The 13171-nt window shown below is 46.8% G+C and overlaps 1 protein-coding gene across 1 annotated transcript in view; it reads left to right on the top strand.

The window, feature by feature from the left end:
• slit3 (slit homolog 3 (Drosophila)) overlaps positions 1-13171 on the top strand; it is a 386836-nt gene that overhangs the window by 357555 nt on the left and 16110 nt on the right. The window contains 1 exon segment of the mRNA XM_031791377.1: positions 1010-1140. Within this exon segment, the coding sequence (XP_031647237.1) occupies positions 1010-1140 (131 nt within the window).

The raw sequence follows: 13171 nt of genomic DNA, 5'->3' as shown, positions 1-13171 counted from the left end.
CCTGGCTAGATTAGCATCTGTTGTCATGTGCTTACCTGGAAGTAATGCACCAGTCGAGAGAGTGTTCTCCCAAATGAATGATCTACTATGGACAGCAGCAAGAAATTGGTTCACTGTTCCTACCATCAAGGCCATGCTTATTGTGAAGATAAACTTCATGGAGAAGCTTGCCAAAGACAGAGCAATCCTGATGAAGATACATTCTTCTGAGAAATATACAGATTAGGTTGGTATAAGTATATTATGTAGTTACCAATCTCATCAGCATCTTATTTCTTTATTATGTTAAGTATTTCACATATACTATTGCCTGTTTTTTACATTTTGCTCATGTCCTCTTCTGCTCTTATTCTACCCAGACTACAGGACCACTGAACGGCTGTTCAGATCAGACAGTTCTGTCTTGTCTGTAGTGTTTCTGTAATATAGTTGTTTTCTCTATCACAGCCTGTCAGACTAAATACATGAAACCGGAATTGTCCCCCTTTTTTATTTCATAGATAATAACATCGGATATTTTAATTATATATTGACCGCCGAACTGGAAATGTCCCTGGTTTTCATTTCAGAAATCTGGTCACGTTAGTGTAAAATAACAGGTTTGTAACAGTCCTGTTGTGTGAGCAGTCGGCAAACAAAGTTTCCGGGTTCTTCCTCTGAATTCTGTGTTCAAAATTGATTCTTCCCTTCTCAGATTTGATTTCTGCTGGAAATTCAAAAAAGGGGGGGAAAGTCTCTTAGTCTCTGCTGCTCCTAGCACTGCCTCAGTGGCCATCTTGCTAAGGTTAACACAAGTAAACAGTTGGAGCTAGCTAGTAAGCTGTCAATCTTTTCCTCCAGTGTTGATCTTCAACTGTACAATTTGATTACCTATATATTTGTTGCTAATTTAATATTGTAATCTCACTCTTAACAACCAGAAAGTTATAAAAAGTATGGAGCTGTTTGTCAACATTACTGCCTCTCTCTCTCTCTCTCTCTCTCTCTCTCTCTCTCTCTCTCTCTCTAGGTGGCTACAGATAAGGACAACGGTATCCTGCTCTACAAGGAGGACCATGATCCTCTAGCCCTGGAGCTGTACCAGGGACACATACGCATAATCTACGACATCGCTAACTACCCGCTGACCACTGTCTACAGGTCAGCACACACACAGATTAAACAACATTATAATGGGGTAATGGAGGTGAGAAAACAGTGGAGGGGTCATCATGGGAACTCTGCGAATCGAGTTAGTGTTGCACTAGGGGTTATATCAGCCATAGCACTCCTTGGGACTTGTGAGGATGGGGAAGGAGAGTGGCTGTAATTTGAACCAGTCAGCCATAACAGAGCAGGGGAGAGAGGGTGATTTGAAATCATATTCACCTGATCCTCCCTCAGCTCCAACCCCAGCCCAAGTCTGTCTGATGCGTCATGGCTTCCACCCCGGGAGCGGGGTGGAAGCAGGGCAGGAGTGGTGCCAGAGGGGCCGGGGGTAGGGCTGGAGGGGCCGGGAGCGGGGTGGGAGCAGTGTGGGAGTGGGGCAGGAGGGCCCGGGAGCAGGGCAGGAGTGGTGCAGGAGGGGCCGGGGGCAGGGTGGGAGCAGGATGGGAGTGGGGCAGGAGTGGTGCAGGAGGGGCCAGGAGCGGGGTGGAAGCAGGGTGGGAGTGGGGCAGGAGGGGCAGGGAACGGGGGGGAGCTGGGCGGGAGCGGGGTGTGAGCAGGGCGGGAGCAGGCCGGGAGTAGGGTGGGAGCAGGGTGGGAGCGGGGTGGGAGCGGGGTGGGAGCAGGGCGGGAGCGGGGTGGGAGCGGGAGCGGGGTGGGAGCAGGGTGGGGGAATGTTTCCACTCCTGCAGTTCCTTATGACTGCCGGCAGGTCCCCCTGCCCTGCAGCACCGCAGCCTGAACTGTGGGAGGACATACCGCTATCACGTTACACATGCACACACACAATTTTCAAACCCTATGAGATTCGTGGTTAGGAGAAAATACCCTCCCTCTGGCTAGAACCTCAATGCAGATTTTTTTAAATCATTGTTTTTCTTACCTTTAATCCTACTCTCACAGATAAGAACGGTCCTAAAAAAAATGCTTATCTTTTTAACCACAGATCATAGAAAATGGTGAGTGTACAAAATCTTATGGACACGTGCACTTTCCATGATATAGGTGAAATATAGGATCCCTTATTGATGTCACTTGTTAAATCCACTTCAATCAGTGTAGATGAAGCGGAGGAGACAGATTAAAGAATCATTTTTAAACCTTGAGGCAATTGAGAGATGGATTTTATGTATGCCACTCAGAGGGTGAATGAGCAAGACAAAATATTTAAGTGCCTTTCAATGGCTTTTGGTAGTAGGTGCCAGGTGCACCGGATTGTGTCAAGAACTGCAATGCTGCTGGGTTTTTAATGCTCAACAGTTTCCCGTGTGTATCAAGAATGGTCCACCAGCCAAAGGAAGCATTGTGGGAAGCATTGTTGTCAACATGGGCCAGAATTCCTGTGGAATGCTTTTTACACCTTGTAGAGTCCATGTCCTGATGAATTGAGGCTGTTCTGAGGGCAGAAGAGGGGGGGGGGGTGCACTCAATATTAGGAGGGTGTTCTTAATGTTTGGTATACTCAGTGTATATCTTACATGAAAACATTGTAGAATAATGTGCCAGTCTCCAGTGTGATCAATCCGTCTCTGTGACATGAAGCAAAGCCGTAGTCTGGTTGATAGCCATAGAGACAGTTGGGCACCATCTGCCCTTACTCCCTCCTTCTCATATCCATGGGAGGGGAGCCAGCTGTGTGGTGGGAACTCTGGCTTCCTCTCTCCCCCTCCCTCTCCCTCTGTGTCTGTGTGTGACTCTCTCTCTCTCTCTCTCTCTCTCTCTCTCTCTCTCTCTCTGTTTCTGTGTCTGTGTCTCTCCCTCTCTCTCTGTGTCTGTGTCTGTGTCTCTCTCTCTGTCTCTCCCGCTCTCTCACTCTGTGTCTGTGTGTGACTCTCTCTCTCTCTCTCTATCTCTCTCTCTCTCTCTCCCTCTGTGTCTGTGTGTGACTCTCTCTCTGTCTGTGTTTGGGTCTCTCTCTCTGTCTCTCCCTCTCTCTCCCTCTGTGTCTGTGTGTGACTCTCTCTCTCTCTCTCTCTCTCTCTCTCTCTCTCTCTCTCTCTCTCTCTCTCTCTGTCTGTGTCTGTTTGTCTCTCTCAATTCAATTCAATTCAAGGGGCTTTATTGGCATGGGAAACATGTGTTAACATTGCCAAAGCAAGTGAGGTAGATAATATACAAAAGTGAAATAAACAATCAAAATTAACAGTCAACATTACACATACAGACATTTCAAAACAATAAAGACATTACAAATGTCATATTATACATATATATATATATATATACAGTGTTGTAACAATGTACAAATGGTTAAAGAACACAAGGGAAAATAAATAAGCATAAATATGGGTTGTATTTACAATGGTGTTTGTTCATCACTGGTTGCCCTTTTCTTGTGGCAACAGGTCACAAATCTTGCTGCTGTGATGGCACACTGTGGAATTTCCCCCAGTAGATATGGGAGTTTATCAAAATTGGATTTGTTTTCGAATTCTTTGTGGATCTGTGTAATCTGAGGGAAATATGTATCTCTAATATGGTCATACGTTGGACAGGAGGTTAGGAAGTGCAGCTCAGTTTCCACCTCATTTTGTGGGCAGTGTGCACATAGCCTGTCTTCTCTTGAGAGCCATGTCTGCTTACGGCGGCCTTTCTCAATAGCAAGGCTATGCTCACTAAGTCTGTACATAGTCAAAGCTTTCCTTAAGTTTAGGTCAGTCACAGTGGACAGGTATTCTGCCACTGTGTACTCTCTGTTTAGGGTCAAATAGCATTCTAGTTTGCTCTGTTTTTTTGTTAATTCTTTCCAATGTGTCAAGTAATTATCTTTCTGTTTTCTCATGATTTGGTTGGGTCTAATTGTGCTGCTGTCCTGGGGCTCTGTGGGGTGTGTTTGTGTTTGTGAACAGAACCCCAGGACCAGCTTGCTTAGGGGACTCTTTTCCAGGTTCATTTCTCTGTAGGTGATGGCTTTATTATGGAAGGTTTGGGAATCGCTTCCTTTTAGGTGGTTGTAGAATTTAATAGCTATTTTCTGGATTTTGATAATTAGTGGGTATCGGCCTAATTCTGCTCTGCATGCATTATCTCTCTATGTCTCTCCCTCCCTCTCCCTCTCTCTCTCTCTCTGTTTCTGTGTCTGTGTCTCTCCCTCTCTCTCTGTGTCTGTGTCTCTCCCTCTCTCTCTGTGTCTGTCTCTCTCTCTTCTCTCTGTGTCTGTGTCTCTCCCTCTCTCTCTGTGTCTGTCTCTCTCTCTCCCTCTCTCTCTCTCTGTGTCTGTGTCTCTCCCTCCCTCTCTCTCTCTGTGTCTCTGTCTGTGTCTCTTCCTCCCTCTCTCTCTCTCTGTGTCTGTGTCTGTGTCTCTCCCTCCCTCTCCCTCTCTCTCTCTCTCTGTGTCTGTGTCTGTCTCTCCCTCCCTCTCCCTCTCTCTCTCTCTGTGTCTGTGTCTGTCTCTCCCTCTCTCTCCCTCTCTCTCTCTCTCTGTGTCTGTCTCTCTCTGTCTCTCCTTCTCTCTCTCTCTCTCTCTGTCCCTCTCGCTCCAGAGGAGCCATGCCCCGATGCTCCATGCCCCGATTAATCGAGACTGAGAGCAAAAGTGGAGGGTGCAATTCAATATTAGGTATGGTGCTGAAGATAATGAATAGCAGGTTGAAAAGTGGCGGAATTAACCTTTAACATCTGGAGCTGGAGAGAGGAGACAGGAGATAGAGAGGAGACAGGACAATGTAGACAGGAGGCAAGAGATAGAGAGGAGACAGGAGAATGTGGAGAGGAGACAGGAGGCATGAGATAGAGAGGAGACAGGAGAATGTAGACAGGAGGCAGGAGATAGAGAAGAGACAGGAGATAGAGAGGAGACAGGAGAATGTAGGCAGGAGGCAGGAGATAGAGAGGAGACAGGAGAATGTAGACAGGAGGCAGGAGATAGAGAGGAGACAGGAGAATGTAGGCAGGAGGCAGGAGATAGAGAGGAGAATGTAAACAGGAGGCAGAAGATAGACAGGAGACAGGAGATAGAGATAGAAAGGAGACAGACAGGAGATAGACAAGAGACAGGAGATAGACAGGAGACAGGAAAATGTAGAGAGGAGACAGGAGACCGGAAAATGTAGAGAGGAGACAGGAGATAGACAAGAGACAGGAAAATGTAGAGAGGAGACAGGAGATAGACAGGAGACAGGAGATAGACAAGAGACAGGAAAATGTAGAGAGGAGACAGGAGATAGACAGGAGACAGGAGCTAGACAAGAGACAGGAAAATGTAGAGAGGAGACAGGAGATAGACAGGAGACAGGAGATAGACAGGAGACAGGAGACAGGAGATAGACCGGAGACAGGAGATAGACAGGGGACAGGAGACAGACAAGAGACAGGAGATAGACAAGAGACAGGAGATAGACAGGAGACAGGAAAATGTAGAGAGGAGACAGGAGATAGACAGGAGACAGGAGATAGACAGGAGACAGACAAGAGACAGGAGATAGACAGGAGATAGACAAGAGATAGACAAGAGACAGGAGATAGACAGAAGATAGACAAGAGATAGACAAGAGACAGGAGATAGACAGGAGACAGGAAAATGTAGAGAGGAGACAGGAGATATAGAGGAGACATGAGATAAAGGGGAGACAGGAGATAGACAGGAGAATGTAGACAAGAGACAGGAGATAGAGAGGAGACAGGAAAATGTAGACAGAAGATGGGAGGAGGGAAGAGACTGGAGAAGGTAGACAGGAGAGGGGAGACAGGAGAGAGCACAGCTAGGAGAAGATGAGAATAGATGGAGGAGGAGATGAGTTCACGTGGGAATGAAGGGCTGCTGGTGAGAGGGGAGAGGAGAGAGCGGTGAGAAAAACAGGAAGGAGAAATGAGAGTGGATGAGGGTGTGCTGGTCAAGTGATGGAAAGGTGGGGGGTGAACCACTCATCTGTCCAGACCTAATCTGGAGAGAATAGGGAGGGAGAGGAGGAGGTAGCAGGGTAGAGGCCTCATTACTATCAGATGAATGCCTGGGTCCTCACTGTGTTCATGTCATGCCCTTTACCAAATTCCACAATAATCCCTCTATTAGTTTAAGGGAACTCGTCTGACATTATTCAAGAGATGGAGGGAGAGGAAAAGGGGAAGGGGCATAGAAACATCACAGAAGATTGACCGAGAGTGTTACAGGAGGAGAGAAGGTTAGAGAGGGTTTGATGGGAGCATAGAAACATCACAGAAGATTGACCGAGAGTGTTACAGGAGGAGAGGTTAGAGAGGGTTTGATGGGAGCATAGAAACATCACAGAAGATTGACCGAGAGTGTTACAGGAGGAGAGAAAGTTAGAGAGGGTTTGATGGGAGCATAGAAACATCACAGAAGATTGACCGAGAGTGTTACAGGAGGAGAGAAGGTTAGAGAGGGTTTGATGGGAGCATAGAAACATCACAGAAGATTGACCGAGAGTGTTACAGGAGGAGAGAAGGTTAGAGAGGGTTTGATGGGAGCATAGAAACATCACAGAAGATTGACCGAGAGTGTTACAGGAGGAGAGAAGGTTAGAGAGGGTTTGATGGGAACATAGAACCATCACAGAAGATTGACCGAGAGTGTTACAGGAGGAGAGAAGGTTAGAGAGGGTTTGATGGGGAGCATAGAAACATCACAGAAGATTGACCGAGAGTGTTACAGGAGGAGAGAAGGTTAGAGAGGGTTTGATGGGAGCATAGAAACATCACAGAAGATTGACCGAGAGTGTTACAGGAGGAGAGAAGGTTAGAGAGGGTTTGATGGGAGCATAGAAACATCACAGAAGATTGACCGAGAGTGTTACAGGAGGAGAGAAGGTTAGAGAGGGTTTGATGGGAACATAGAAACATCACAGAAGATTGACCGAGAGTGTTACAGGAGGAGAGAAGGTTAGAGAGGGTTTGATGGGAGCATAGAAACATCACAGAAGATTGACCGAGAGCGTTTCAATCTTTACCCAATTCCCTCCCACTCTTTCTAGGTTCAGCCATCCATTGCCACGCCTACACTATTTGTATTGGTAGGTACCTTCAGAAAGCAGTCATTGCCACGCCTACACTATTTGTATTGGTAGGTACCTTCAGAAAGCAGTCATTGCCTGCCATGTCACTGTGATTTAGAGCAATGGAGAAGAGCCTATAGAGGGGGTCAAAGTGTCTCTCTCTCTCTTCTCTTTGTCGCTTTTCTCTGCTCCACTCAGCGTCTGCACAAGATGTCTCTTTGTGAGCCGAATGCCATGTTAGAGCTGAGTGGAGCTGAGTCACAGAGGAAAGGTGGAGAGAGAAGAGGACAGGCAGCTTGTGAACAAAGTGGGCTACAGGTAGAGAGAGAGAGACTGATAGAGAGAGAGAGAGAGAGAGAGAGAGAGAGAGAGAGAGACTGGTAGAGCGAGAGAGAGAGAGGCTGGTAGAGAGAGAGAGAGGCTGGTAGAGAGAGAGAGAGACTGGTAGAGAGAGAGCGAGAGAGACTGGTAGAGAGAGAGAGAGAGAGAGAGAGAGAGAGAGAGACAGAGAGACTGGTAGAGAGAGAGGTAAACTGGTAGAGAGGGAGAGAGAGACTGGTAGAGAGAGAGAAAGATACTGGTAGAGAGATAGAGAGAGAGAGAGACTTATAGAGAGAGAGACACTGGTAGAGAGAGAGAGAGAGAGAGAGAGAGAGAGAGAGAGAGAGAGAGAGAGAGAGAGAGAGATACTGCAACAGTAAAGCCAGCCGTTGTCTCTGAGAATAGTCAGAACAGACCCAGACAGAACAGATCCAGATAGACCCAGACAGAATAGACCCAGACAGAACAGATCCAGATCGACCCAGACAGAACAGATCCAGACAGATCAGATCTAGACAGACCCAGACAAAACATATATAGACAGAACAGATCTAGACAGACCCAGACAGAACAGATCCAGATAGACCCAGACAGAACAGATCCAGACAGAACAGATCTAGACAGACCCAGACAGAACAGATCCAGACAGAACAGATCCAGATAGACCCAGACAGAACAGATCCAGATGGGCCCAGACAGAACAGACCCATACAGAACAGACCCAGACAGAACAGATCCAGATAGACCCAGACAGAACAGACCCAGACAGAACAGACCCAGACAAAACAGATCCAGACAGAACAGATCTAGACAGAACAGATCCAGATAGACCCAGACAGAACAGATCCAGACAGAACAGATCTAGACAGACCCAGACAGAACATACCCAGACAAAACAGACACAGACAGAACAGACCCAGACAGAACAGACCCAGACAGACCAGATCCAGACAGAACAGACACAGACAGAACAGATCCAGATAGAACAGATCTAGACAAAACAGATCTAGACAGACCCAGACAGAACAGATCCAGATAGACACAGAGAGAACAGACACAGATAGACACAGACTCCAGATAGACCCAGACAGAACAGATCCAGATAGAACTGACCCAGACAGAACAGATCCAGATAGACCAGATCTAGACGGAACAGATCCAGATAGACCCAGACAGAACAGAACAGATCCAGACAGAACAGATCCAGACAGAACATATCCAGACAGAACAGATCCAGACAGAACAGATCCAGACAGAACAGATCCAGATAGAACAGATCCAGATTGAACAGATCCAGACAGACACAGACAGAACAGATCCAGACAGAACAGATCCAGATAGACCCAGACAGAACAGATCCAGATAGAACAGACCCAGACAGAACAGACCCAGACAGACACAGACAGAACAGAACCAGACAGAACAGATACAGATAGACCCAGACAGAACAGATCCAGATAGACCCAGACAGAACAGATACAGATAGAACAGACCCAGACAGAACAGATCCAGATAGACCCAGACAGAACAGAACCAGACAGAACAGATCCAAATAGACCCAGACAGAACAGATCGAGATGGGCCCAGACAGAACAGATCCAGAAAGAACAGATCCAGATAGACCCAGACAGAACAGACCCAGACAGAACAGATCCAGACAAAACAGATCCAGACAGAACAGATCTAGACAGAACAGATCCAGATAGACACCGACAGAACAGACCCAGACAGAACATACCCAGACAAAACAGAACCAGACAGAACAGATACAGATAGACCCAGAGAGAACAGATCCAGATAGACCCAGACAGAACAGATACAGATAGAACAGACCCAGACAGAACAGATCCAGATAGACCCAGACAGAACAGACCCAGACAGAACAGACCCAGACAAAACAGATCCAGACAGAACAGATCTAGACAGAACAGATCCAGATAGACCCAGACAGAACAGATCCAGACAGAACAGATCTAGACAGACCCAGACAGAACAGATCCAGACAGAACATACCCAGACAAAACAGACACAGACAGAACAGACCCAGACAGAACAGACCCAGACAGACCAGATCCAGACAGAACAGACACAGACAGAACAGATCCAGATAGAACAGATCTAGACAGAACAGATCTAGACAGACCCAGACAGAACAGATCCAGATAGACACAGAGAGAACAGACACAGATAGACACAGACTCCAGATAGACCCAGACAGAACAGATCCAGATAGAACTGACCCAGACAGAACAGATCCAGATAGACCAGATCTAGACAGAACAGATCCAGATAGACCCAGACAGAACAGAACAGATCCAGACAGAACATATCCAGACAGAACATATCCAGACAGAACAGATCCAGACAGAACATATCCAGACAGAACAGATCCAGATAGAACAGATCCAGACAGAACAGATCCAGATTGACCCAGACAGAACAGATACAGATAGAACAGACCCAGACAGAACAGATCCAGATAGACCCAGACAGAACAGATACAGATAGAACAGACCCAGACAGAACAGATCCAGACAGACACAGACAGAACAGAACCAGACAGAACAGATACAGATAGACCCAGACAGAACAGATACAGATAGACCCAGACAGAACAGATACAGATAGAACAGACCCAGACAGAACAGATCCAGATAGACCCAGACAGAACAGAACCAGACAGAACAGATCCAAATAGACCCAGACAGAACAGATCCAGATGGGCCCAGACAGAACAGATCCAGAAAGAACAGATCCAGATAGACCCAGACAGAACAGACCCAGACAGAACAGATCCAGACAAAACAGATCCAGACAGAACAGATCTAGACAGAACAGATCCAGATAGACACCGACAGAACAGACCCAGACAGAACATACCCAGACAAAACAGACACAGACAGAACAGACCCAGACAGAACAGACCCAGACAGACCAGATCCAGACAGAACAGACACAGACAGAACAGATCCAGATAGAACAGATCTAGACAGAACAGATCTAGACAGACCCAGACAGAACAGATCCAGATAGACACAGAGAGAACAGACACAGATAGACACAGACTCCAGATAGACACAGACAGAACAGACACTGATAGACACAGACAGAACAGATCTAGACAGAACAGATCTAGACAGACCCAGACAGAACAGATCCAGATAGACACAGAGAGAACAGACACAGATAGACACAGACTCCAGATAGACACAGACAGAACAGACACTGATAGACACAGACAGAACAGATCTAGACAGAACAGATCTAGACAGACCCAGACAGAACAGACCCAGACAGACACAGACAGAACAGATACAGATAGACCCAGACAGAACAGATACAGATAGACCCAGACAGAACAGATACAGATAGACCCAGACAGAACAGATACAGATAGAACAGACCCAGACATAACAGATCCAGATAGACCCAGACAGAACAGATCCAAATGGGCCCAGACAGAACAGACCCAGACAGAACAGATCCAGATAGACCCAGACAGAACAGACCTAGACAGAACAGATCCAGACAAAACAGATCTAGACAGACCCAGACAGAACAGACCCAGACAGAACAGATCCAGATAGACACAGAGAGAACAGACACAGATAGACACAGACTCCAGATAGACCCAGACAGAACAGATCCAGATAGAACTGACCCAGACAGAACAGATCCAGATAGACCAGATCTAGACAGAACAGATCCAGATAGACCCAGACAGAACAGAACAGATCCAGACAGAACATATCCAGACAGAACATATCCAGACAGAACAGATCCAGACAGAACATATCCAGACAGAACAGATCCAGATAGAACAGATCCAGACAGAACAGATCCAGATTGACCCAGACAGAACAGATACAGATAGAACAGACCCAGACAGAACAGATCCAGATAGACCCAGACAGAACAGATACAGATAGAACAGACCCAGACAGAACAGATCCAGACAGACACAGACAGAACAGAACCAGACAGAACAGATACAGATAGACCCAGACAGAACAGATACAGATAGACCCAGACAGAACAGATACAGATAGAACAGACCCAGACAGAACAGATCCAGATAGACCCAGACAGAACAGAACCAGACAGAACAGATCCAAATAGACCCAGACAGAACAGATCCAGATGGGCCCAGACAGAACAGATCCAGAAAGAAAAGATCCAGATAGACCCAGACAGAACAGACCCAGACAGAACAGATCCAGACAAAACAGATCCAGACAGAACAGATCTAGACAGAACAGATCCAGATAGACACCGACAGAACAGACCCAGACAGAACATACCCAGACAAAACAGACACAGACAGAACAGACCCAGACAGAACAGACCCAGACAGACCAGATCCAGATAGAACAGATCTAGACAGAACAGATCTAGACAGACCCAGACAGAACAGATCCAGATAGACACAGAGAGAACAGACACAGATAGACACAGACTCCAGATAGACACAGACAGAACAGACACTGATAGACACAGACAGAACAGATCTAGACAGAACAGATCTAGACAGACCCAGACAGAACAGACCCAGACAGAACAGATACAGATAGAACAGACCCAGACAGAACAGATCCAGACAGACACAGACAGAACAGATACAGATAGACCCAGACAGAACAGATACAGATAGACCCAGACAGAACAGATACAGATAGACCCAGACAGAACAGATACAGATAGAACAGACCCAGACATAACAGATCCAGATAGACCCAGACAGAACAGATCCAAATGGGCCCAGACAGAACAGACCCAGACAGAACAGATCCAGATAGACCCAGACAGAACAGACCTAGACAGAACAGATCCAGACAAAACAGATCTAGACAGACCCAGACAGAACAGACCCAGACAGAACAGATCCAGATAGACTCAGACAGAACAGATCCAGACAGAACAGATCTAGACAGACCCAGACAGAACAGATCCAGATAGACACAGACAGAACAGACCCAGACAGAACAGACCCAGACAAAACAGACACAGACAGAACAGACCCAGACAGAACAGACCCAGACAGAACAGACACAGACAGACCAGATCCAGACAGAACAGACCCAGAGAGAACAGACACAGATAGACACAGACTCCAGATAGACACAGACAGAACAGACATAGATAGACACAGACAGAACAGACCCAGACAGAACAGATCTAGACAGACCCAGACAGAACAGATCCAGATAGACACAGAGAGAACAGACACAGATAGACACAGACTCCATATAGACACAGACAGAACAGACATAGATAGACACAGACAGAACAGACCCAGACAGAACAGATCTAGACAGAACAGATCTAGACAGACCCGGACAGAACAGACCCAGACATAACAGATCTAGATAGACCCAGACAGAACAGACCCAGACAAAACATATCCAGACAGAACAGATGCAGACATACCCAGACAGTGGAGTCACTGGACCGGACCATAACTCGGCTGTGTAGTGAGCTTGTGGCCCCGGCTCCTGTAGACAGAGGCTGAGTCCCAAATAGAACCCTATTACCAATATAGTGGATCAAGTGCCAATTGGCAGCAAGTGTTCCACAGAGGTCAGGAGAATTGAGTGTGACGTCTGGCTGGTGGATACACCACCAACAGGAACCCTAAAGGAGACCATGAGACCAGCGTGCCTCAACCATGTTTAGCTCCCTGTCTCTGGGAAGCTGGAGTCAACTGCTTTCAAGGGCATAGCTGAAAACACGGTTGTGTTTTTTTGCACCTAGCT

This window comes from Oncorhynchus kisutch, linkage group LG15 (genome assembly GCF_002021735.2).
Source record: "Oncorhynchus kisutch isolate 150728-3 linkage group LG15, Okis_V2, whole genome shotgun sequence".
NCBI lineage: Eukaryota > Metazoa > Chordata > Actinopteri > Salmoniformes > Salmonidae > Oncorhynchus > Oncorhynchus kisutch.
This window is presented reverse-complemented; position numbering and strand designations above follow the sequence as displayed.